Below are 27,741 nucleotides of genomic sequence, written 5' to 3'. Positions count from 1 at the left end.
AGAAAGAAAGAAAGAAAGAAAGAAAGAAAGAAAGAAAGAAAGAAAGAAAGGCAGGCACAGAGGAAAGGAGACAAGAAAACATGCCTCTTAAAACAAAACAAAACAAAACAGGAAAACGGGAGCCTGTTGGACTTGGGTAAACAAACTGTGAGCAAAAGGCACGGCTGTACACACACTAGTTTTGTGTTTCCAGAAAGCAAGAGTGGGGGTGTGGAAGTCCTCTTTCGGGAAGGTGGAAAATCAGCCAGCTGTCAGCTTGCAGGTACAAGCCGAGCTGTGGTCAATTAAGGAAATGTGTTTCACTAAAGCAAAATGTCCTGGTGTCTGTCCATTCCACCCTCTCTCACACCCCCACCACTTTGTTTCCCCCCGTGGAAGGACGTCTGGCCAAGCAGAGGCTGTCATGAGTGGTCAGTGTCACCAGTGGATGGACACCCAGGGTGGAAAAACCCCAGCTGCCTCCCACTGGGGCCCTCGAGAGGTTATCAAGCACTGCTGTCTGTCCAGGGAGCTGGAAATGGAAATACACATCTAGAAAAAGGGGTGACACAGAAGCATCTCCAACTTTCACCTGTAAACTTCACAGAGGTCCTGCTGTGGTAAGAGTAGGGGGCCAGCCGACACCTAGTGCTGCCTCTTATGTGGCTCGGTGAGGTCCTGAGCACCTTAGGGGAGCCCTCTTGACTTCCAGCTCCTTCCCTAGCATGTGCGAGAACCACACAGCGAGTCCCATCCTGGAATCCCAGATGTGCCTCTGCTTTACACTGGAGATGCCTAAACTTACTGTGGTGTGCTGCCTGGGACAAGGAATACGTTATCATTTAATATGTGCAGGGTTTTTGGAGTAAAGAAAATCTATTAAATATGGAACCTACAGGAGCCAAAGTAAAAGGGCCTTTGGTAGAAGAGTGGGATTAGTTTGTGTTGGACCCCCACTCCAGCCCAAAGGAAAGACTCAGGATCCAGAGGGGGCTGGGAATTAGGGAGTATGTGTGTAGGAAGGTCAGAAGATTTTCCAGAGACGGAAAATCCCCCAAACAACCACCACTGTTATTTTGAGTGCTCAGTAAGTGGCGGGTGCTGTTGTAAGGGTTGACCCCTATATCATGTCACTGAATCCTCCAAACCACTCAATGCCATAGACTGTGGTACTTTACTTTCATCACCGACTTTACAGAGGAGGTATCTGAGGCTTTGATAAAAGCTAGGGACTTGATCAAGGTCACAGAGACGTTAAGTGGCTTGATTTCAAGTATGCTCAGTCTCCAAAACTCATCTTCTTATTTATTTGCGAGGCTATACTGACCCCACACAGCTACTCACTGGTCCCTGTTTTGAGCCCCTTCTTCTTCTTTTTAAAAATTTTTTTAATGTTTACTTTATTTATTTTGAGAGAGAGATAGAACATGGGGAGGGGAAGAGACAGAGGGAGAGAGAAAGAATTCCAAGCAGGCTCTGCTCTGTCAGCAAAGAGCCTAACATGGGGCTCAAACACACTAACCATGAGATCATGCCCTGAGCCAAAATCAAGAGTCAGATTCTTAACCAACTGAGCCACCCAGGTGCCCCCTGAGTTCCTTCTTAACATCCTGTGGAGGGGTCACAAGCAGTTCTCTTCACTCCATTTGTCCCTCTCTCCTGCTCTCAAAGACCAAATTCACCTGTGCACAGAGTCACAGATGGGACGTGAGTAAAGGCAGACTTTGCTTAGATGAAAAGCATGAAGGGAACTTGGACCAAAGCTGAGAGAATGGGACCATATGTGTCCATGTGGCCTGAATGTGTGTGCATGTTCCTGCATCTACACCCAAGCAGGCATGTGGGCTGGAGATGGTCAAAAACTCTTGGAACTTCAATCAAAGGGGTACATCACCCATTGTAACCAATCCCAACAATGCCTGGGGTCATTCCATGTGGAAACATATCCTCTAACATGGTGAGACATTTGGGTTGTTTCAAAAATAAATTAGTGTGCAAGCTCAAGAAGTTTGGTATGTTACATGGTCTTTATTTAAAAATACCAATTCTGTGGCCAGTCCTCAAAAAAAAAAAAAAAAAATTAGTATTTTAAGAATGAAAGTAATCTGTGTAAATGCCCTCAATGTGTGTCCGGCAGTTTCATCCAGGCCTTTTTTTATGAGCCTGTGGAAAGTCAGTCTCCATCAAACAATGCGAAGAGGAGTCTGTGTGTGCACATGAGAAGGGAGGGAATTTTTTGCACCTACTGTGTGCCACACAATCTACCAGGCATTTCATATAGATGACTCCATGTAAGTTTCTTGACGCACTGTTGGAGTGCTATTCTCACCCAATTTTCACAGATGAGAAACCAGCAACTCTTATTGAGAAACGAGCCAAGGTCAGACAGTTAATGAAGAGTGGAACCAGGATACAAACCCTGGTCAGTCTCCAACACATATCACTTTTCCACCATACCAGGCCTGACTCCTGTTATTGCTTTAATGAATATTAGTCACATTAAATAAACGCTGATATTCTGATTATAAAATTCCAAGCAATTTCTCTTACACGATTACTGGAAAAGAATGAACAAAGTTACTGAACAAATAACAAAGCCCTCTTTCATCTGCGTGCTGGTTAACTCTTCCCAGAACTCTTGCTTGGATATTATTTTATGTGACCCTCAAGGCAATCACATGATCCAGGCGGTCAGATATTATTATCATTCCCTTTCCATAGATGTGGAAACAGAGGCTCAAGGAGATTATGAGACTTGCCCAAGATTGCATAGCTAAGACACTGCTGGGCCAGGGCTAGAATCTATTTCCCCGGAACGCTATTTTCATTCTACATTAGTCTGATTCTTAGAGCTCTAGGGCCAGAAGAACAAATCATGACATTGAACTGCATGAAATTCCAAGTAGAGTCACCTCTTCCTTCAACCTTCCCATCACCTTCCCACCTCAATCTCTTTGTTCTTTTCTGTCATTACAAAGTCTGTTAATTCTGAAGGTCTGTTTGTAGACCTCCTCTACCAGAAAGCCTTTTCTAACTTCTCCAAACCACAGGGATCCTGCCTTTTCTCAGAGTTCATGCAAGCCTTATCGTCTGTGTGGTTCGCTGGTAAGTTAATCATCCACCTTCTTGCCATCTCTTGAATGACTGTAACAAAATGTCATAAAACCACAGAATATAAGCACCTTCAGGACACAGATTACACATTGGATCTCTAGGGCATTACTGCAGTGCCCTCGATATTAAAGTATCTTAGCAAAATACGGATGACGGGTATGAACATGACCATGCTAAAGAGAACTTTTCCAAGTTTTGAATCCCCAGCTTCTAAGATACCATGGTAATGTAGGAGGGTGGAAATGCCCTGGGATAAAGAGATGAGACCCTGGATCTTGCTCTCAGGTTGGCCTCACTTTCACTGGGAGGCCTGGGTCAGTGCTGGCCCCACTTGGGAGCTTGGCCTCCTCATCTATAGCAAGAGAGGGCTGAACCTTGCCAGTGCTCCTTTTAGCTCAGAGAATCTCTGATTTCATGCAACTTTTCCAGATTTGGGGAGAACCTGGGAGAAGGAAGTGTATGTTCCATGAGATCATCCCAGAAAAGAGGTAAGAGACCCCAACATATGAGGGCAAATCATTTAATGGTCTCTGACAAGGGGTGGGGGAAGACAGTGAGAACTACAGTGCCAGCAGAGGGGTTGAAGAGCCTGCCTCAAGGCTTACTACAGTCCATTCCAAAGATTTCTAGCAATGTCAGCTCATATCCAAAAAAAATAACATGGCCCCAGGGGAATGCCCTTGTTCCATTAAAAATAACAATAAGGGGGAGGCAACGAAAATGTTTCCCTATGAGCCAACAGTGTGCAAGGGAAGTCTTTTTCTATTTGTCCTATTGCATATGAATCGATATTCACAGACAAAGGTCAAGTTCACCTAACTGTGCTATATAGCTTGCAATTTACAGGGTCCAAATAGAAACTCAGCAGGCTTGTGGCAATATACTCTCCCGGTGGGGTGCATGCAGCCCAAAGTGTCAATTGCCCCTGGCATTCCTGACACTAGGGGTTTCCCTTAGTATCCAGGTTTTCCAGTTTAGCTATAAGAAGGCATGTGAAGTGCATTCTAACTTGTTAGGAGACATCTCTAATGGCTGCAGATGAAGTTCTGCCTCCCTGGCTCGTCTCCACTACTGTAGAGAATGGCCAAGTTCAATGGAATGTCTTTTTCTAAATGGTTGGTCTAATAGAAAAATTTTTACTGCTCACACAGACTGCTCCTCCTGGCTGACACTGGGGATCCTTCGTTCACACCCATGATTACAATGGCATGCTTTCTTGTCTGTCTTTTCCACTAGATGGTGAGGTCCAAAGGCAGGGACTGGGCTGGCACAGAGGGAGCATTCAACAAATATTTACTGGGAGAGGAAAAGAAGAAAAAAATTGAGGGAGGGAAGGAAAGGAAGGGAAGGGAAGGGAAGGGGGAGAGGGGTAGAGAGGAGAGGGAAAGGGTAGGGAGGGGAGGAGAGAGGTGTGGGGGGGAGGGGAGGGGAGGGGATGAAGAAAGGGAGAGAGGCAGGAAGGAAGGATTTAGCCTGATATTAGAGTTTGTCATGAGATAAAGCAGATCCTATTCTGCTTATGATCTGGGTCCCAGTTATACCGATGACTCCTTATTCTCCAAGCCCTTCCTCCCATCCTGTCCTCTTGCTTGTCTTGTCCCCTCTGCATGGGCTTTCTCTGTGTTCTGGGAATGCTGTTTGCTCATCCACATCCACTGCCCATCCCTCTCCTCCCTGCTCTGTGCCCTTGGAGGTTGGCTTCTTTGGGGTGCCTCTATGGGTTCCTTTGCTCTGTGACTTCTAGTTTCAGTCCCTAGTGGGAAGCACTAGCAGAAGACTAGAAGGCAGAAGAGAATGTCAATGGAGAAGTTACTCTCCTGGCTCCCTTCTGGCCTGGGGGCCACAGTAGGCTGGCTACCCCTCTTTATGGAGAGTCACTGCGGCTGCCCAGGAGTCTTCCACACACATCCCCTCTCTTATGTTCCAAAACTACTCTCTCTTCTTGCCCCTCCAGGCCAAGGATAGAAATGGCTCCCTGCTCTGTTGCTGACTCTGGCCTTGGAGATTGTCCTAAACCCTGCCTACCCTGTTATAAATAGCCTCTCCTTCAAATTACCCCCTCCTTCAACTCTCCTTAATTGTTCTGTCTGAATGTGTCACCTGTTTCCTGCCAGGACCTGACCTATGCAGGCTGCATCTCTACCTCTGAACGTGCTGCCCGGCCCCAGATGCCCCCCAAATCATGCCTCCACCAGCCACCCCGCCTTGCTTCCCTAGTCAGAGCAGATCTCTGCCTTGCAGTACTCCTGTCCCACTGTGTGTTGTTGTCATGGATCAGAATTTCTTATGTTTGAATGTGACCCCCCAGCAAAGTGGAAGCCCCTCAATGGGGAGGAACGTGCCCCACTCACTGAAGCATTCCCAGTGAACAGCAGAGAGCCTGACAGAGGTGCATATAGCCGATAAATGTCTCCAACCACGTGGTTCCATAACACGATTTGGAGAAAGATATCAGCAAAAAGTCAGGCTGTGCCATACTCCACCTCAAGACCAACAAGGTTACTTTCTATAGCACTGCCATGATCCTCACTGTGTGTGCCTCAGGTGACAGGGCGCTCCCCTGGGAGGACCATTCTGAGGGGGGAGGACATCATCTGTTACTCAGCTCCAAGCTGCCCTCCGCTCCGGTCCTGGCCAGGGCTTAGAAACCATACAGGGCAATTCTGCGCCCTTTCCCACAGGACAGGCCTCCCACAGGACATGAGGCGCATGCCACATGGCCCTATAGTCATGGCCCTGTGAGAATTGTCTCATCCAGGCCAACCATCTTCAAATGGTTATGATATTACCATTTGAAGTTGTATCCTGGCCACTCACTGTCCAGTCCCTCTCTCTGTGCACATCTTCAATTGACTGCTTTTATTATGGCCTCTTAATAAAGAACACTAGCTGCCAATGTAGCTCTAATAGTTCTACAGGGGCCCACGGAACCCCAAGGCCATTATCTAATTCTCTTCTAAACTCACTCATTCAAGCACTTCATAATCCCAAGCTCTTTGGGTGATATTTGAGAAGAGAGTGAGGATACAATGTGAGGGGGCAGGTATCTGTGGCTGCGAAGATGTCAAGGCCACGCTGGGTGGCTGTGCCATGGCAGATGACCAGGAGTCAGAAATCTAGAGCAACCTTAACCCTAGCTTGACCACTAATGGATAGGGTGAGCTCTGACTCAGTTTCCCTCCATGGGAGGATAAGGGATGCGGACCAATGATCTGTGAGGATGTTTCTAGGTCTGGCATTGGGCACAATTCTGGTATCTTGTGCAGCCCTCTGCTAGGATTAGTTGCTCCCCCACAGCACGTGAATCCCTGAGAACACGGACTAAGGGGTCCAAGGACTATGACATAAGGGCACCTAAATGTGTTAAAAGAAACGGTACTCTTTCCTAGAGTACACTGATCTGCCCAGCTGCATTACTGGGGGAGATCTTATTTTACTCAAGGGAATTGTTACATTAAATTGTCAGAATGGTGGATTTTAATCAGTGCTACTCAAAGTAGGTACTGCTTACCAGTCTACGGTGCACTGGGGACAGAAATGGAGAGTACGCATTTAGAAACTTTTCAAGAATTCTGACAATGACATTCCTGTGGTTTCATTTTACATTGATTCATTTTTTTCCTGCACATATCAAAGGGATCAGCTTGCAACATATAGGAGAAAAAAGGTGGTCCTTTACCATAGATTGATAAGTATTAAATAGTTTTATTGCGTTTACTCATTACGAAAGAAAGAGAGGAGAGAGAGAGAGAGAGAGAATGAAGTTCAGCTCTTTATTAGAAATCACCTAGATAATATTAAATGTTCACTGCTTATATTGCAGGCGTCCTTCCTTCCTTCCCTGCCTTATATTGCACTGCCTTCCTTCCTTCCCTCCTTCCTTTCCTCCTGCCTTCCTTCCTTTCCTCATTCTTTCTTCCTCCCTCCTTCCCTCCCTCCCTTTTTTTTAAATATTTGACAAAGCAAGTATTTCTCTGCAAACCTCCACAGGTTTCTCTCTGCACACAGGAGAGCTGATACAGCCAGAATGCTGTGTACCCCCGCCTCCTATCCCGGCCCGTCAGAAGAGGACACATTGCCTGGTGGGCCCCACCCAGGGCACATGACCTTCCCAGCCAGCAAACAAACGGGCCATGGCGTGAGTGGTAACAGAGTTGGCACACGGCTGCTCACAGACATTCTGGGCAGGCAGTCCCGTGACTTAGAAAAGAGGAGGCCGTTGGAGGCTGCCAGCTCTGTCTGCTGATTGTGAAGTATCTGGGACCTGGGGCCCTGCGGCCCCTCCGTACCAGGACAGCTCACCCGCCACAAAGGCCAGCTGCCCTCGGTCCTGACCCAATCAACTCAGCAGTTTTTTCCCAAGGCTTTAGTGAAGCTACCCTGTCTGTCACCCCTGCCCTTCAACTCTGCCTCTTACTGTTCCTTAGGCTTAAAAATATCCTCCTTCAGTGGGAGCGTTAGAGTCATTAGATCTGGATTGGAATCTAAGCTCTCCATTTATTTGCTGAGTAACCTTGGCTAAACCCCTATGTCATTCTGAATCCTGGGTTTCCTTCAGCAAAACAGGGCTAAGAGTACCCACCTTCCTGGCACCTGCTGAAGAAACGGGGTTTGAATGAATGAAAGACAGAAAGAAACAAAGAAAGAGAGAAAGAAAAATTGGGTGAATAACTTCCAGCTATTCGTGGCCCTTCACCCTCCTCCATGCTCACTCTGCCTGGGCATCCAGCTCAGTAGGGCACACACTGCCTTAATCTCAGAGACTTGCATTTGTGCCTTAGCTGAATGACTCTCCTGACCCATGACCTTGGCTGAGTCATTTCACCCACTAAGGTCCTCTATCTCCCTATGAGTCAAATGCAGATACTAACCCCTGTCTTGCCTTCTTTGTCAAATTCTGTCAAAGCCCAAATGAGAGCAGAGATGAGAACACATTGTGACCAGGAAGGAACCGGCCACACATCAAGGCTTCTTCCCACCTGGGCCGCTCATGTCTGTGGACCGAGGTGAGAGTCGAGGGCCTGCCTGGTGCCAGCAGGCTGAGCTGACGTGCTTTATGGCCTGCTGCCAGGCACGACATTCTCCTGCCAGTATCGTCATTCCTTTGCACGTAGGTATTTTGTCTGTGCACGGGAGGCCCTCGCTCTTTTGAGAGAGACCTAAAGAGAAGAGTCAGCAGAAAGCCTGCAGAGGTCGGCAAATGTGCTCGAGCTCTCAGCAAGTCCAGGGTCCTGTGTGCTGGACAGAATGGAAAAGTTCAGCGTGGATCTGGGCAATCAGGAAAGTGGAGGGTGACAGTCTCTCTGGCTTGGAACTAGTTCCTCCGGGTCCCCTACTGAATACAGATCACCCACGGGTTCCCCTTCGGGGTTTTCTTTGGGGTTGCTGGCCAGGGTTGCTAGTGCCAGTGGACGCTGAGTGAGGCCTCAGACACAAGCTTCCCGTTCCCGCCCTCTTCTCAGCAGGAGATGAAGTCCGTCTGCCCCGCGCCCTCCTTTCTCCCCCAACCCAACCTCCTCGGTTGTCCAAACTGTACCTAAGCTCTCCCAGAGATATTCAAGCTGAAAGTCAGTTTTTTTTCTTCCTCTTTGATCTCGCTTGGCACTCCCTAAGCACAGCACGCACCATCTTCCGTTACACAAGTCATGACAAATACGCTTACCGAGAGCTAATGGGAGAGACACCGTGAGAGGGACGACGCTTTGAGAGCCCCCTCTCAACCCTCAGAGCAGCTGGACAAAGCAGGTGCTGTTCTTATTCCCACTTCACAAAGGAAGATGTAGCATCTAAGGGGTCACAAAGTGAGGAAACGGTATCGCCGAGACCTGAACCCAGGCCGTCCAACCAAGCTGATCCCCGCTTTGCCAGCTCGGTGCGACGGGATGAATGTTCTGCTGGGAAGGGTGTTCCATACTGGTCTGTCCAGCACGGTAGCTACCAGCCCACGAGGCTGCTGAGTACTTGAAAGGTGGCTAACGGGACTCAGGACAGATTTTAACTTTACTTAGTCTCGGCTAATTTCAGCGTCAACAGTCGCGTGTGGCTGGCGACCGCACGTGGCTAACGCGCTGCACTCCACGGTGCCACGTACATGATGGCAGCTACTGGCACTCGGCCCCACATCACCCAGTTTAGACTCTGTGCCCTTTGAGAAGACCGGGTTGAGCCCTCCTTCTTAGCCCGTGGTGGGGGCTCAGCGAATACCGTCGTGATGGGCCATCCTTGCATAGCACTCCCTTGAGAACTGAGTGAGGGGCTGGCCTCGGTCATGAAACCGCTGTGTGAACTGGAAAATTCCACACACCCTAGGGGCCTCAGGTGCCTCGCCTACACAACGGGGGACAAGTCGGCTGGCAGCCGGGCATCGCCTGCCCCGCAGGCCTTACCTGTGCGGAGAGTCGGGGTCGAAGCAAGTCTTGGTGACGTCGGTGATCTCGGGGTCACAACACTCTCCGCCGTCAAAGTTGAACCGTTCATAGTTGCAGTCCATGTCGCACACCCTGTTGTGCTGCTTCTTCACGAAGGCGGGGTGGCGTAGGTGGCGGCAGTCCCCGCCGTCGTGGCCAGTCAGCGTGTGGTTGCACTCGGGGTCGCAGTTCTCGTCCCCGATCTTGCTGATGTCACAGTTGGCCAGCACGAGGCGGTGGCGCAGGGAGGAGTTGCTCACCTCCAGCACCTCCAGCTCCCAGGAGATGTTGTAATGCTTGAAGGCCTCGGCCAGCTGCCGGTGCTGGAAGTCAATCTGCTGGCGGCTCACCGTGGGGTTCTCGCGGCTGTCGTCGTAGAGGTTGACCACGCGGTAGCGCACCACCTTGGGCCGGCGGAATCGCGGGAGCCGGTTGTAGCTGGCGATGACCTCTGTGTGGTCACACAACGTCTGCCCGCACAACGGAGGCTCCAGACTCGTGTCCAGCAGGAAGCCGTGGGCACCGCTGTGTTCCACTTGGGGGATGTTGCCATCCTTCATGGGGGACCAGGCGCGCTTCACGTTGTCCCAGTTCTCCTGGAGGAGGAGCTGAGGTAGAGGCGTGTGGAGGCCACGGGTTTCCATATCCGACAGTATCTCCCGCTGAGTCCTGGCCACCTTCCACAGACTGAAGCGCTCGATATAGCCCCGGTAGTTGTGATTCAGAGCGCTGCCTCCCAGCATGAGCACTTTACACTTCTGGGTCAACGGGCTGAATATGCCGCCCACCTGCTCCCCGGAGGTTGCCACCTGGGCGCCATTCACGTAGAGCTTCATCAGCCGCCCGTCGTAGGTGGCAGCTAGGTGCACCCACTGGCCTGGGAGGTAGCTGCGGTACGCATGTATGGTGGTCCCCTGCCGGGCCCGGTCTGTCTTCAGGGAGAAAAAGTAGCGTGGGTCTCTGTTGCCTTGGTCACTGACGGTGTGAATTCCCACGACCCATCCTCGGTCACGCGAGGTATATGAACATTTGTCATATAGCCCTATGTGGCCCGAAGAGAGAAAGACGAATAAATAAAGGATGGAAGGGGAGGGGGGCGGTGAGTTATTTCTCCCTGATAAAACTTATATCAGGATGTCCTAGACCAGCGGTTTTCAAACTGTGCTCTGCGAGAGCCAGCAGCTACTAATGGAGGCTCTGGGACCACCCTTCGGGCACACTGAGGGCCAGAGGGACGGAGAGGACAGGTGAGCTGGCTTTGGGGGTTGCTCACCACAACCTGTAGCCCAAACAGTTTCACTTGTATTGGTTTTGAGTATGGAACTTACAAGAAAGGTTTCTGTTGTAGAATGGGGAGTTGAGCTAAACAAAATACCAACAATCATAATAATGGAAATCTGAACACCTTCGATTTTGCAAGACTGTTGTACGGGTAAGGGGACTTTGTGATTAAGATGGCATTTTCAGTGTGGGATGATACAGGAGGCGAGAGGGGAGTCAGCGGTGGTGATAATGCACAGAAGTTGCTCATTTAGAAGGATGGCCCCTACTAAGGTCTCCGTAACTTTGCGTGCACGTTAACGATTAGCAGTCATCAAAAGGCCAGCGGTGGTGAGCCATCAGGAAAGTTGGCACAGAGAATCAAGGGTCAAGGGCTGCAAAGCTAACGCTTTTAGCTCCTAATAGGAGTCCTGGTTAGCCCTGAAACTCATCCCCAAAGAAAGGCAGGCATGCTTAATATCTGAGCAAGAAAGCTTTAAAAAACATTTTTTTAAAAGTTTATTTGTCTATTTTGACCAGGAGAGAGAGCAAATGGGAGGTGCGGAGCGAGAGGGAGGGACAGAATCCCAACCAGTCTCTGCACCTTCAGCACAGACCCTGATGCAGGGCTCAAACTCATGAACCTCGAGATCATGACCTGAGCCAAAACCCAGAGCCGGACGCCTAACCAACTGAGCCACCCAGGCGCTCCTGAGCTAGAAAGGTTTTTAAAGATCACAATTCCAACTTCTTCACTCAACAGGTGAGGGACTTCAGGCCCAGAAAATGAAAGACATTTGTCAGGTTACAGAGTCACTGACAAATTCCCTGAGACCCAATTCAGCTTGCTTTTCTCTGACACTAATGCTAATATTTATAAAAGAACGAAATGAAAAGCACTCTCTTAACATAAAAAGATGTTGGGGACTCCTTCATTAAGTAAAATCTTCCAAGCCTCTACAGCAGGTCAAGCATTGTACTAAGGTCTACACGTGTGTTAATTCATTTCATCCACGTAACACTTTTAAAGTAGTGACGTTGACAGAGGCAGATATGGAAATGGATGGGTTTAAGGTCAACTGACTGGTAAGAGGATCCCAGACCCTGGGATTCACTACCCTGTGCGCGAACTCTACAGACACCTCTCTCTCCCCCATCAATGCCACCAGGGATCTGGGACACACCAACCTCCTGGGGGTACCACAAGCTGGGTGTTTGGGAAAGTCCCAAGGCTGACGCCTCTAGCCTTACTCTGGGAACCCCAGGAAGTCACTTAGCAAATTCTCTCTGGATCAAAAAGTATCTTTATACTCACCAACCCCTATTCCCCAGCCTTTCTGGAATATACCCAGTGTCCTTGGCACAGACAGGCTGTTGGATGAGGAAGAGGACTTTCTAATTAAGAATGCATTTGAAGTGTGGGATGATGTACGAGGCCAGGTGGGAGGAGAAAGAGAGGGAGACGAGAATGAATAAAAGATGCCCATTTAGAAGGACGGTCCCTACTTTGAGCTGGTGAGTTTCTGCGGTCACCATAACTTTGAGGGTGCATCTGCCATCGGCATGCATCAAACGATCATGGAGAGCTTCCAGTAAAATCAACAGAGGAGGCCCACACAGTCTTTACTCCTTTGTGAGCACTGGGGCCTCAGAACTCACGTCGATCTGTTAGCAGCTGATGTGGATGGCAGTTTGGGCCTGGCATCTAAGTCTGCCTATACCCCTCCGCCTACTCCTGTCCAACAGTCCTTCAGGCAATGGCTGGGGGGTCTCCTCACAAAGTCAACCTGCTCTCATCGGCTGGGCAACCTTGGGTGAAGCACTGAATAATACCTCCTCTGGGTCTTGGTTCTCTACCTGGTAAAGGAGGGGACTGAATGGAGTCCCCCTCACACACCTGGCCCAAGTCTGCTCTTCTGTGTTTCCAGGTTTCTGAATGGCTAAAACAGAAACCACTTCCTCCTAGAAGCTCTCCGTGATAGCCCTGTAAGGAATGCTCATTCTCTCCTCTGAACTCATTTTGCTTTTAGGCAACTAGACACTTGTCCTCTGGCTCTGGAGTCCCCCTAGACTGGATGCTTCTGGAGAGTGAGGACTCTGGCTGGACCATCTGTATATCGTGCCTAGCACCCTGCACCATGCCTTGCCTACAGCAGGCACTCAGTAAGCGTCTCATGATGGAGCACAAGAAGGATTCCTGAAAGACTGGGAGAAGGAAAAAGGACAAGCAGAATCAAAGGCACCGATTTATGTCTCCATGGCTAACGGACAGGGAGAATCAGAAGAGAGTGTGTGTTCTTAGCACCGTAGAAAACCCAGGATCTTTGGATGCAGAGTAAGTAATTCTGATGAAAGAAATTCCTAGCCATACATCTGGGGAAAATCACTTCCCTTCTACAGATTGTAATCCTCTTGCCGACATCCCTCTTTAAGCATGCTGTCCTACTTAACAGACACGGTGGAGGCCCCGTCCTTGGCACACGGTAGCTGTCCCGGTGTGAGTTCAGCTTGAAGATGCTGGAGGGTCTAGGACCGATGTCAATGACATGTGGGAAACGACTAGAAATAAAATACAGAAGGGCCAAAGAGAGAAGGCACCCCGAAGGCATCTTGGCTGATGTATCAGGAGCTGATAGAATGAAGCCTCGAAAACGTCCAAGTCCTCCTCAAACCCACTGACAAACCCGACTTAGAAATCAGACATCTCATCTCCCGAGCTGCTGTCAGGCTGCTGAATGTGAAAATCTGCACTGACCTCTCCAAAACTGAAGCTCTGACTCCAGATTTGGAGTGAGTTACCCCAATCTATGGGTTGCCGCTTGCTACAGGGATCAGTGAGAGCCACGTTCCCCGGAGCCACCACTCTGGTGTCCCTGGTCCCACCACTGAGCTCACCTTCTCTTGCTCCCCTGGCTAACCCCTCCCCCTTCAACAGGAAATTCTTCTAATGAGAAAATTAACATGTGAAACAGGATCCCTTTTCCCTCTCTCTTTCTCTCTTTCTCTCTCTCTCTCTCTCTCTCTGCAGGTTTTTTATTATGCCAGGGGCTCTCAGTCCCTGGTTTTCCTGTTGCCTTTGGAAGGCAGCTAGCTGGGTTAGCAAGGTAAAATGTTTACACATCTGTAGGGTGCCCTCCGTTCAGAACCTTCCGGGGGCTTGGGACTCAGGCTCAAGCCACCTCTGTGTGCAGTTGAGAGAGAAGAGAGAAGCAGCGAGAAAGGCCAGACTCCGGGACATGGAGTGGGGAGACTAAGAGGAGGCTTGGCCCCAGGAGGCAGAGAGGAAAGGCAAAGAGAGGCTTTTCAGTGGAACCCAGAGGAAACACATTGAGGGAACTGAGAACCTTGAAGCAGTGGCTTCAGAAGTTCAGAAGGAAATATTTACCTGGAGTATAAGTGGCAAAAGGAAATCACCGAACTTCAACAAGGTGGGGGGTGGGGGGAGTAAAATAGTGATGGGGACTTATTTCTGGATGAAAATAATTTAATCAACAGTAGCCACATTTCAGGGGGCTGGAAAGGAGACACCGCTGTCTCACCAGCCCAGAACCAGGGATCTGGAACCAGAGATCCGGGCTCAGCTTGCCAGATGACAAGTCACACCATCCCGCCCTCTTATGCTGCCGGGCCTCATTTCCCTTCTCTGAAAAAGGAGAAGTTTGGATTAAATGATCCCTACCTACAATTTAAGAGCTCTTTTGTTCACTGCTAGAATGGTTCCTTGTAAGCAGAAGGAGCTCAAAAATAGGTGTTGATCTGAATCTGATGCCTCGTGTCAATCCTAATCCTTGCATACTTAGGTTCCCTGCCCTCTGTGTATCTCCACAGAGGGACACAGAACAGTGTTCTACGAAGGACACGCGAGCACCTTCCCCACCTTCACCTTGTCCCTCCCCACAGCTGTCCAGGAAGATAGAGACATAGTGAAGGAAACGGGGAGAGGCGTTTCTGAAGTGGCCCCATCTGTGTGCTGCTGGAAGTTGATCCCAGGGGACACATCCCCATGTGACAAGATGAAGGCTACGGGGCAATCCTGCACACAATCTACATCTAATTAGCATAAGCCTGCCTCAAGGCTATAAACGCATAGAAGCAGACACTGCAAGTGTGCAGAGCCCATGAGGTGTCTAGGGCACTCTTACAGACGTGGAGAAGTCCAGCCCCAGACCTGGGAGAGGCTTGCCCTGACCCTCATAGTAATCACCGGTCCCTCAAACCCTGGTCGGCTGGCCTCTCTAATGTGCTCTTATCTTCCTGCAGCTAGGCTTGCTTTGAAATGGGCTTCTAACCCCCCACCCCCACCCCCAGAAGTTTCCTGCCTACTTGTTTTTACTGTGTCTTTTTCTTCTCACCTACCCACTGAGCCTCACCCTGGAGACAAAGAGCATATGTAAAAGAGGCTAGCCCAAAGGCAGAAGTCTCCCAAAATCTTGGCCAGAGCTGTACCAGGAGTCCTCTGTACCTCGGGGTCACCCCCTCAGGATCACTTTAACGGCACTGTCCCAGGGCAGCTCTGTCTGACCATTCCATTCCACTCCAGGAACCGACAAATCTTCCTCCCATATATCCATCACATTCCTTCCTGTCTGAAAACTCACCACTTCTGTAATTACTCATCCAGTGTCTGTGTTTCCCATCTGTGGGTCTGTTTGGTTCATTTCAAAGTGCCCAACATTCTGTACCGACCCTGGTATCTTACAGGTGCTCCGTAGAGTTTGTCATCGCAAACTAAAAAGAATGGAACAGGAGGGACATTTCCCTATTGCTGTGTTCTTTACAAAAGCATAGGACCCTTCCTTTATTTAGAAGTTGCTACGTCCCGTGTGCTCTAGATTAATTCTCTCACTTAACCTTCACAATGAAACTCTCAGCATGGCCCACTTGCCAGAAGAAGCTGAGGCTCAGGCTCAGGGAGGGAAGAGGCTCTCCCAAAGCCTGAAATCCAGGCCTATAGAATTCCCAGGCCCAGGTGCTTAATCACGTCACTGCACTGAGCCCAGTGGGCTGTTTGAAGGCACGGACCCCTCCGAAAAGATCTAAGTCCCACAGCGCCAACATAAGCAAGTTGACTTGAACTGCAGGCCAAGAGGCTGCTTTCCAGTCATTCTTCTGCCTGGGTCTAAACAACTGACTGAGGATCAATGGTTCTTTACTACTACGCATCATCTGTTCTCCTTGGCTCACCACACTTCATGGGGACCCAAGATGTGCCTGAGCCTTGTTCAGATGTCCAGAATGCCTTCCAGACCATGTCTTCAGCACCTGGATTTCTACCGCAGGCTTCCCTACCTGTTGGTTTCTGACCCAGGTCTCTTCCAGCCTCCAGGATCTATACAAAAATGTGTTGTTGTTTTTTTTCAAGGTTGTAGTCATATCCTCAGCTGCCTCCCACCTTCCATTCTGTTAGTTATTGGCTGAATCGTGTACCCTCAAAATTCATATGTTGACATCCTAATTCCCAGTACCTCACAATGTGACCTTATTCGGAGGTTGGGTCTCTACAGAGGTGATCAAGCTAAAATAGGATCCTGAGGGTGGGCCCTGATCCAGTATGACTGGGGTCCTTGTAGGAAGAGAAAACTGGGACACAGACACACACACAGAGGGAAGACCATGAGAAGACACAGGGAAACAATAGCCACCTGTAAGCCAAGGAGAGAGGACTCGAAAGAAACCAATGCTGTAGACACTTTGTGCTCAGACACCAATTCTCCAGAACTGTGAGAAGATAAATTTCTGGTGTTTAAGCCACTCGGTCCATGATACTTCGTTATGAGAGCCCCAGCAGACCAGAACGCCATCATTCTACAAGTTTCCGAAGCTCTCCCGCTAAAATTTCTCTACAATCTATCCCATCTCCCACTGCCTCGTGCCCATTGTAGAATCCTCCTCTGGTTAGGATACATTGCCTCAATGTAATCCGTTCCCAGGGCGATCAGAGCAAGGTGTATCAGGAGGAAACAAAGACTGGAGGTATGGTCACGGCGCACAGGGAACGTGCCTCTTGGGGAAGGGGTGCTTCCATGTTTCGGCTCGAGTGTACGTAATTGAAGGTCATCGTGCGTGTTGAGCACGTGGGGAGTTGCTTCTGTGCCAAAGTGTCTTATGCTTACAGCCACCTTGTATAACAGGTGCTGTTTACCGCTGAGAAACCTGAGACTCAGAGAGGTGAAGTCACCTGCCTAAGGTCACACAGCACTAAGTGGTAGGAGGAGCTGGAATTAAAGACTCCCAATTGCAAGTTCAGCTCCCCCCACAGATGATTGAGACCTCAGCTATGCCTCCATGATGTGCGGTCGTTATGGGGTTTATCCCCCTAGGATGTTTTCCAGGCATGATTTAAGTCAACACAACATTAGCTCAGATAACGCTGGACTTTCTCACTGTCTACAGAGGACAATTAGCAAACGATGACAATTATATCAAGTTTATATTATTTGTTTTTCTCTCAGGGGCTCCTGGGTGGCTCAGTCAGTTAAGCATCTGACTTCCGCTCAGGTCATGATCTCACAGTTTGTGGATTTGAGCCCCACGTCGGGCTCTGTGCTGACAGCTCAGAGCCTGGAGCCCGCTTCCAATTCTGTGTCTCCCTCTCTTTCTGCCCCTCCCCTGCTCAGGCTCTGTCTGTCTTTGTCTCTCTAAAATGAATAAACGTTAAAAAAATTTTTCTTTATTTGTTTTTCTCTCATTGGTAGAGTGGACATGGAAGGAGAAGGACACTCTACCCGGGTCATTTTGGCTGGTGACAGAGCAGCATTTTCAAATAATGAGAAGGATGAGGAACTTTTGCTGAAAGCCTCTAGGTAGCAGGCCTTCTGCTAGGCAAAAAGATCCCACTCGCTGCTTGTCATGATCCCGTGTAGTGGGCTTTCCTGACAGTCCTTTAACAGACAAGGACACTGAAGTAGAGAGAAGCAACGTGATCTCCCCTCAAGGATCCCAGCAAAAGAGTGGTGGAGTCACAACTAGGCCAACTCTAAAGCCAGATGCTTTCCTTCAGTGGGAATAACTCTTGGCCCACAGTCAAGGTTCTTGTGGTCAAGGTCTGCCATTGCTCTGCTGTGGGTCACTGGGAAAGCAGTACCCCCTCTCTAGGCATCCCCACACCCTGCCCTAGGAGGTAGGAGGGTCACATCAGATGGCCACAGGGGCCCCTTCTGTCTCAGACTCCCTGTGACTCTGAGATCCCAGGTCCATCAGACATCCCTGCCTTGGTTCCCACTGTGGGAGATGTATAGTCTCAGAGGAAGAAGTCGAGGGAAAGAAGGCAATTTCAGGACCATCCTCTACCAGAGGAACAGAAGCAGAGGTAAGAGGATGTGGGTATGAAAGGGGGAATTTGGGTCCAAAATCTGGGTTTTTTCCAGGAGGCTAAAAAAGTTAAAAGCTAAAGGTTGGAGCCGGTCCCTTTTTGTTTTGTTTTGTTTTCCCTTCCATGATTTAATGGCTGGTATTAAAGCCACAGAGGAATGCTTGAGAGAGCAATCCTATGGAAAGCTTTTATCTGTCCAGAGGAGAGTGATTAAAACAGACAGATTTGGGTTAAGTATACCCATGGTCCCTGCACTTGGTTCAGTCGGGGGGAAGACCACCAAAATGACCCCGGAGGACTCAGCAGCACCAGGCATTCAGAGGAGAGCTGGGACGTCACCGAGGTGGGGACCTGAGGGAGTGCTCCTCAGCATCGCATTCCTCAGGGTTCCCCTTGACTCAGAGGATTGATCGTAGGCTCAGAGGAAGGAGGAGGCTTGAAATAAATCACACCTGGCTGGAGGCTTATCCCAAACTACACTGAGTTCTAGACATCTAGGTCTCCTGGTGTAAGAGAGGCAAAGGTACCAAGAGGAGCCCTCTGAAGGAAATCACAGGGTCAGAACTAGCTCAGATGCGCCGATGTATTGGCCACGCGAGGGAACACGTGGGGCCAGATCGCCCTTTGCAAGACGGCATGGGACAGCAGGAAGAGTGCCCACGGTAGTATCTGTGTCTGCTCTCCACCTGCATTTGTTTTTCCTGCTGCGAACCATTACCTGAGAGCCCTCTCACTCCATGAGTCTGCTTACCTTATTTACTCACTGTCTGACCTTGGAGGAGTTCAGTTCTCTGAGCCCCAGCTTGCCCATGTATACTCCAGGGATTAAAAAGTCTTATCCTGTATACTTCACAAACCTCTTTTGAGAAAGAAAGGAGACAAATGTATGCATATTTCCTTGTAAACGATTTAAGGCTATCGAGATGTAAGGCAAGGTTCACAAGAGTATACTTGAAGGTTCCTGAAACCCGTAAGTTTTATTAATATGCAGACTCCAGGGTATGCTTGGGATGGCAAAGTGCTCTTGAGGGCTCACGGTGCACCTGTGTCTCCCTCTGGTTCTTGACTCTCCAGTCTGCCTTCTTTGCTCATATGTAAGCAGGCTGTGTGGACATGGAAAGGTCAGGACTTTATGGAGCAATAAATATACATTTAACGCGGGCCCTACCATTCGATAGCTATGTGACTTGGGAAAGTCAGGGTACGTCTTTTAGTATCAGTCTTCTCATCTGTAAAATGGGGTGATACTATCTACCCCTGGCAGTTGTAGGGGGAAGTAATGAGATCATGAACATACCAGAACTTGGCACCCGGGCACTGGCATGGTACATGGCTTAAGCACGTGTACTATGAAGTCTTATCTGTCGGAATCCCAGCTGTGCCACTTGTTAGCTGTGTAGCCTTGGGCAAAATCCCTTCACCTACCTGATAGTTTTCTCAACTGTAAACTGATAAGAGCAGTATTTAACGCACAGTGCCATTTTGAGGATTTAGTGAGAGAATGCAAACACTCATTTGCATAGCACATAACACAGGCTACACTTTTTATTGAAGGGAATAAATGTCTGTTCCTTTTCCTCAGAACTGTGACCAGTTTTTCTCCCTTCCTCTGTGCTGTTAAACGTTATCCCTTCCGACACTATTCTCCGAAATAGAAAGGCATGCTCCTTGCTCTCTATTTCACACACTGTCCATGAAATTGGAGCAGACAAACTTTCAGAAAAAGAAAGTGGCAGAGGAAAGGAAGAAAATGACAGAGAAGATAAAAGAGGAGGAGGAGAAGGAGGAGAAGGGAGAGAGGGGGATTCATGCGTTTTCGGTCTGCTTGCCTTTAGAAGTTGCCCTACCCAAACCAGACCCGGACAGATTAAGTGGTACTGATGCTGGAGCCGCCCTGGAGAAGAGAGCGCACTCTGGGTCATTTTGATGAAGATCTACAAGCTTTTCCCGCTCACTCACCAAACCTCAGAGACTATGATACCACATTCCAGACAATTCTCAAGGACCATTCCGTCCTGCCCTCCACATTCTTCAAGCTCTTAGCTTTCATCATTCATGGAATCGTGCATAGTCAGGGCTGGAGGCTCCTTCAAAGTTAATTATATCATCCATTTCACACCTAACTTCCTGCTTGAATCACCCATGCAGCATCCTGACAAGTGACTGTACACAATTCAGAATTAGAGAACCCCGTGCCGTGTGAAGAAGGCTTCTGCCTCTTTGGGCATTTCTCAGTGTTCTCCTTCAGTGAATCCAAATCACCTCCCTTTTTTTTTGCCATCCAGTGGATCAGATGGCCAGGACCTGATCTCCAGGGATCTGTGCCCTCTATCCCAGGACAGCCGGGAAGATGTCTGAGTCTCTTGATTGTGTTATCCCTGGCTCTTTTATTCCCCCAAGTTAACATCCCCAAGCCCTGCCTAATGTATCTACTCATCCAATCACCAATTCATCCAACACATCTTCACGAGACATCTACTGTATCAGGTCCTACCTGGACATTTGGGGTGGAGAACATGACCAGACACAGCCTGTACCCTCTCACAAGAGACCAGCTCTTCCCTAGTGCTAGCACCTCTGTTGATGCCATGTGGATATACCAGGAATTACTAATATGCAGTTAGCAATAACCTATTATCATCATACCTGCCTCCTTACGTTATCCCTGAGATCACTACTCTGATTTGTTCTAATGCCACTCAGAGCCATGCAAACCTACTGAGAAATAAAGAGAGCCACCATTTATGACGTGCCATGTACAGGACAAGAATTTTATGGGCATCATCTCGTTGAATTATTACAACTAGACTATAAGGTCTCTTGGTCCCATTTTATGCATGAGGAAACCGAGACTCAGTTTCCTTGACTTAGCAAAGGTCTGTTGACTTGTAATAACATAAACAAGATTAGAAACCAGCTCCCTGACTCCAAAGTCAAGTGCTTAACCAATGTCTCATCCTTTCTGTGAATAAATACAAGCAACAATTATTTTAAAATTAGTTGAATATTTATTTCTTCATGTTTTTTAGTGCTTCCTTATATTGATTATACACTGTTGGTTATAACGATACAGGAAGCATTCTTAAATTTTCCTGAAGTTTTAAAGTGTACAAAAAGAGTCTTAATTATTTCATTTGCTTTTCCCAGAACTCTATAAAGGGAGGAAAATAGAAACGTATGATTCTGTTTGTGCAAATGGGGCAAGTGAGCCTCCGAGAGGGTAAATGACTACGTCTGTTCACCACTCTGCATCTAGAGCCTTCTATAGAATACCTAGAATATAAGCACTCAGTAAACATTTGTTGGATGAGTGAATAAATGAGAAAATGAAAGAAATATGCCCACGGCTTGTGAGGAAACCCAATTTGAGGAGATTTTGAAGTTTCAAGCCATCTTTAGAGTACCGGAACAAGAGCCCTGATGTGCAGGCAGGAGTGACATCTTTGCAACCTGAGTAAGCCTCTTCTACTTCTTGGCCCTCAATTTCTCCATCTGTATAATGGGGGCTTCCATCCACGGTCACTAGGTTTGGTGGTTGTGTAAAATGCAAAAAGGAACGGGAATGCAATGCAATGTGTAAAATGCAAAATGCAACAAGGAATTGGTAAAGAAAGTGTAAGTTAGCCGTGTGCTGGCATAACTAAGCTGTGCGATGCGGCCAATCACACCCCTCTCTGGTCCACTTTTCTCATTGCTGAAAAGAGAAGACTGTAGTGTAATAACTTCTAGGGAGTCTGTGGAAACTGCAGGGATAAGATTTCTAAGTTGGGAGTCATAAGCCGTGAACTTTTGCCCTGCTTTGCCACTAATGTACTATTACTGATCTTGGGCAAATTCCTTTTCATTCAGGGTCACATCATGACTTTCCTGGGCCCTGGGCACTTTTCCCTTCCTCCATAAATATATATAATTATATTTTATGATTGCATTGGCATAAAGATATATACAGTCAAGAGGCTGGATCCATCATTACATAATACATGTTATTATATAGATGATTTTCTTCTGATTTTAAAAGATATTAAGCCATTTTTATTGGCCCCTAAAAGTACCTTGCACTTCGGGTACCACACTGGCTGTGGCTAATAGATAAGTTGGCCTTGGCTCCATGTCTGGACCTGACATCCTCATCTACAAAATAGCACCGGGAGGGTCACTGAGCACCTCTAGCTTAACCCAAAGAGCTGAGAGGGATGGAGAAGGTTCCCACGTGGGTGAGCCAAGTGATGTAAATTTCGTAACTGACGCAGACCCACGGCAAGTTATGTAAAAATGCACCCCAGACAGTGTGGGCTGAGCTCTGGAAACAAAAGCTCCTCTTTCGGGTGAGCCTGCCATCACCTCATCCTGGCCCACACAGCCAGGGGTGAGCCTTTCAGGGAGAGCGATGGCAAAATGAGATAAGAAAGGGACGCGGCCAGACAGGCAGATTCCCACTCTGCCGTGCACGGCTGGTGCCATCCAGAATTACTCTTCTGTGTAGGGAGAGTGGTGATGGCTGATGTTCCCCGAGCCCTCACTGTGTGCCAGGCGCTGTGGGAAGTTGGGTGGATTAGTGCAGGCAGGCGACACAACAATCCAAGCAGGGAGGCAGTATTATTATCTCCATTTTACAGATGAGGAAACTGAGGCTCAGAGAAGCACAGATAACTTGCCCAAGCCTGAGTAACTGGCTGGCAAGTCACACAGGTGGGATTCGAGCCTAGGTAATCAGACTGGAGAGTCCCTGTTCCTAACTTCTAAATTATGCTTCCCAGCTGGGAGAAAACAGACTGAGCGAGGACAAGGAGTTCTTAATTATCCACAAATAAAGTATAAAGTATAATAAAGCATAATATATAATCCACCTCTAGTAGAGGTGCAAGCAAAGAGAATTTAGCAGAAGGAGTACTTGATTCGGATGAGAAAAAAAGGTTCAGGGAAGTTTTCCTGGATGAGTGACACAGAGACAGCCCCACATAAGGAATGGGGACTGGGTGGGGGAGGCTGGGCAAAGACCTCCCAGCCGAAGGGGAAACATGAGGCAAGGCTAGGTGTTGTGCTGTCACTGGAAGAGGGCTCTGGACATGGGGAAAGACCTTGGCTTTTTTTTTTTTTAAAGTTTATTTATTTATTTTGAGAGCGAGCATGAGCAGGGGAGGGACAGAGAGAGAGGGAGAAAGAGAAAATCCCAAGTAGGCTCTGCCCCATGCGGGACTCAAACTCATGAATGTGAGATCATAACCTGAGCCAAAATCAAGAGTCTGACGCTCAACTGACTGGGCCACCCAGGCGCCCCAAGACCTCTGCTTTTGGTGGAATTGAGGGTGCGCAGCATAGCAGAGGGAGACGAAATTGCAAGGGCTGCCTGAGACCACGGTGCCAAGGGCTGTGAATGTCACGCCAAGAGATGTGAAGTCTGTTCCACAGACAACAGGGAATCTTTGGTGGTTTTGAGGAAGAGAGTCCATGGGTGGGGATTTGGGAGGTCATTAACTTAGGGTTTCATCGTAGTCTTATCAATAGGGTCACATTGCTGAAATAGACAGGTCTGTGCCTGAGGACTCCCTGTCCGGTGCTCATGGGGCAATCTGGAGTTGTTCCTACTGAAGACTTAAAAAGGAAAGCATGGAGTATAAACAACCTTTTGAAGAGAGAGGGCTGGAAGACTTTTCAGATATTAATTTTCTACTGTCTTTATACCATAAAATCATGAATTATGATTCAACCCACAGGGCCTCGTTAAGGCTCTAGAATGATAAATGGTAGTTAGAGATCCCTGGGACTTCAGAATTTTAGTTTTGTTCCACTAGGAGGAGGATAATCTAGTTCAGCATTGGGTTTGGTCTCTGAATGATGTTGACCAATTATTATCTACCTTCCGGGGGTTGGTTTTCCCACCTACTCAACTGGGAGAGGGTACAGAGTTATCGTGAAGCTTCTCTTCTGCTCAGATAGCCTACTACATAAGTTCTTGAGGTGCAGGTCTTGTAACTCCCTTGACTTTGTGCTCTTGAGTGCTTAGCCTCGGACCTGATACATGGTTGACCCAATAAACATCACTAAACGCATGAAATGAATTGAGCTCTTAACTCAATGCTGCCGTGGAATATTTAGGGGATTTTAAATGGAAAGTTTGGAGATGGTCACAAAACCATTTTGGCTTTTTTTTTTTTTTTTTACACACAAAAAAGCATAAAACAAAGCAGATCAGTAACCCAGACAGGCCAGTATTTCCTCCCTGGCTGTAAAAGATGCTGAGGAACTTAAAGAGTCTGGAACAGAGCAGACTGATGGGGAGGAGGCCAAGGACACTGAAAGGTCAAGGAGAAAACCAAATGTGAAAAAGTGTGGAGGTAGGGATACGTGTTCTAGGAACACGTTCTCTTTAATAAAAAAAAAAAAAATCCATGTAAGACAATGGTTCTCAAACAGCAGATATCTTGCCCCCCACAGGGCATTTAGTAATGCTTATGTAGACATTTCTGATCATCACAACTGGGGGTGGGGGTCGCTACTGCATCTAGTGGGTCAAGGCTAAACATTCTACAATGCTAAATATCCTGCAACCAACAATTATCCGTTCCAAAACATCAACCATGCTGAGTTTGAGAAACCGAGATACAAGGAACTAGGAAAAGTTATGGTAAGCAACAGTATTCAGGGAGGAAGCTGAATGTGGGGCTAAGAAATTTAGACCTGGTCTGGAACACGGACTCCAAGGACTGATTCTACCATTTACTTGCTGTGTGACCTTGGGCAAGTCATTTAAACTTCCCGTACCTCAGTTCTCTCAGCTGGAGACCAGGGATTGCAATAGTACCTATTTCAGAGGGTCATTCTAAGGATTAAAGACTTAATAGATGCAAAGTGTTCAGAATAGTGCCTACCACATAGAATGTGTTCAATATGTTAGCTATTACCTTTTACTATGTATAGGTAATAGGGAACTATAGTAGTTTCAAGTTCAAGAGAGAGGCAAGAGAGCCCCTTCAGTCACTGATAATCCTGATACTCCCTGAAAAATGACCTAGAGCTGCATGATCATGTGACTATTAGATCCACCCACTTAATAAGCCTTCTGCTTCAGATGACACTACAGGTTAGATGTGTCTGAGTTTGTCTTGCTGTTTGCAAGCACTTCCTGTCTGGGCTCTGTTTTCCAGATAGCCCACAAGCCCTGGGCCAGCATCTGACTGCCTCCCAGTCCAGACTCCTCATGGTTTTAATGAATAAGTGGAAGGAGACAGAGGAAGCCAGACATGAAGACAGATGGAAAGATGGAAAGGCAGAAAGCCTTCCACGAAAGCTGCTGCCAGTGACACACACTGTTCACAGGGATTCCAAGGACAGAGTTGGGGACATATTTTAGAGGTTTGTGTAAGCTACTGATACTGTTCTCTTGGAGCCCTTGTTTGTAAACAGATATTTCTGCTGACACTGGGCTTTGTAAGGGTGGACAGAGTGGGGTGGGGGTGGTGTTGGAGAAAAAGGCAGGTTGTGTCCGAGAGCCTTAGACCATGTGTTTGTTGTTGAGAATACAAAGACCTTACTGTATTAAATGAAAATGCTTGTTTTACAAGGCGAGTGGGAATATGATAGGTACATGTCGAAAATGCTTCGGAAACTGAAACAACCCCATGCCACGACGGCTTCCTGCTACATCATGCATCCAGGGGCACACACAGAGCATGAAGGCTCAGAATCACTAAACAAGGGTTTCGGGGGTTCTGGGCAAAGAGAGTCCCAAGAGTTAAGTGACTGGCAGCTCCCTTCTCTGTTCCCTTTATGAAGTCTGCCCTTTCCCAAAGATCCCTGCCTCTATTTCACATTCTCTATTGGTTTTCCACCACCTGCTGACCTAAGAATGGCAGCTGTTATTGATCTAAAATATTAGTGTCGATAAAGGAACCTCCAGTAGTCTACACTCAGATTCGGAGCACTACTGGGAATACTTATATAACTATGCAAGCAGAGCAGCTGAATTTTTTCAAAGTAGTTTTCAACTTCTAAAGTGGGGTTTTCAAATTGTTGTCTAGTAGAAGTATAGGGCTCAGTGGAGGTGTCTCGGGATTTTTTTCAAGGACTGAGAGTGGCATAAGAATAAGAACTGGAGTCTTCTAACACTTGCCCCAGCCCTAGCACACAGCCTGGTAAATGGCAGATGGCATGGATGAAGGGGTAGATGGATGAAGATATGAATTGATGGAAGGGTAGAGAGAAGAGAAGGATGGCTGGCTGGCTGGCTGGCTGGCTGGTTGGCTGGATGGTTGGTTGGGTGGATGGGGATGGATACATGGATGCATGACTGGGAGGGAGCAAGGGAGGGAGGAAGGGAGATGGGTGGATGGATGCAAGGATGCATGGATAGAAGGGTGGATGGAAATCTGGATTCATAGATTCATGGGTAAACTCCATAGTGAATAATTATGATCAGGACCACCTCGGGCTACATTTGAAGTGAACTTGCCTATTTTAAAACTCAGAGAAACTCAGACCAGAGTTTGAATAAACAAAGTTGTAGATTATATTTCTAAGGAATAAACTAACTTCTCCTCAGAGGAAAAATAGCCCTAAATTCTATTTACTCCAACAAGGGTACAGATGAAGGAAAGTGCAATTCCTCAGTCTGATATGACAACTCAACATCAACATTCTCATTTTCAAAGATCTCCTAGAGTGTTCAGATTTTAGAGCTGGGTACAGGCTTCAGGAAATGACCTCGTATGCCCCCTGCTTTTAAGCATTAAGTCACCATTTGGGGGCCATAGAACCCTTTAATAAACTGATGACAACTTCCCCCCAGAAAAATGTGTACACCTTCCATTTTTACAGAAAATTTCTCAGGTTCACAAAACTATTCAAGTCCTCCTGGAGGGTGCAAGAAAACCTTGCTTCTCTGTTGATCTAAAATGTTAGTGCTATTAAGGTATTTTAGTTGGTAATGGTATTCATAAGGAAATGAATGGTAATGATATTAACCAAAATACTACGTTATTAGTAAAATACTATCATCCATAATCAATGTAAACCTTGCTCATGGTATAAACGAGATTCTTGGCCTCATGCCATTCATTCTCCACATCGAAGTGAGAGTGATTACCAGATCCTGTAACTTCCTTGTTTGAAACTGCATTAACTTCCCAGTTCATTTGGATTAGAAGCCAGGTTCCATGACCTGTACTACCTTCAGCCGAGGGCACTCGTCTCCCAGGGGCTTGCACACCTGCTCCCTCAGCATCCTCCACTTACCCTGCCTCATGCTCTGTATGCTAGCTATGTTCTCTCTCTCCTTCTGGAACACTCTTCATTTGTCTTCATATAGTTTATTCCTTCTCATCTGTCATTCAAGCCTCAGCCTGACTACCTAAACCAAAGTCCCTCCACTCCAGTCTTCTCTAATGAACCACTTTTAACACTCCTTGCCATTAATATACAAGTCCTTACAACTGTTGACTCATTTATTATCTTTCTCTTCCCAGAAAAAAATATAAGTCCATGAGGGCAAGGACCTGCTCTATCTTGCTCAATGCCACCTCTCTAATAGTGCCATGCACATATTCCTTATTCGTTGGCTATGTGGAGATACACGGAGGTTTTCTGGAAGTTTGGGTGTTATCACTACCAAAAGTGTGGGACCCTGGGCAAATCTCACTCCCTCTTTGGGCTTCAGACTTTTCAGATGTAAAA

The 27,741-nt window shown here is 47.7% G+C and overlaps 1 protein-coding gene across 1 annotated transcript in view; it reads right to left on the bottom strand.

Moving 5' to 3' along the window:
- Positions 1-27,741, bottom strand: part of PAPPA (pappalysin 1) — a gene marked incomplete at its 5' end in the record, with an annotated part of 244,324 nt that overhangs the window by 201,663 nt on the left and 14,920 nt on the right. Inside the window, one exon of the mRNA XM_049629607.1 lies at positions 9,480-10,542. Within this exon, the coding sequence (XP_049485564.1) occupies positions 9,480-10,542 (1,063 nt within the window). The remainder of the gene's footprint in view (positions 1-9,479; positions 10,543-27,741) is intronic.

Source organism: Panthera uncia, chromosome D4 (genome assembly GCF_023721935.1).
Source record: "Panthera uncia isolate 11264 chromosome D4, Puncia_PCG_1.0, whole genome shotgun sequence".
NCBI classification, from domain to species: domain Eukaryota; kingdom Metazoa; phylum Chordata; class Mammalia; order Carnivora; family Felidae; genus Panthera; species Panthera uncia.
This window is presented reverse-complemented; position numbering and strand designations above follow the sequence as displayed.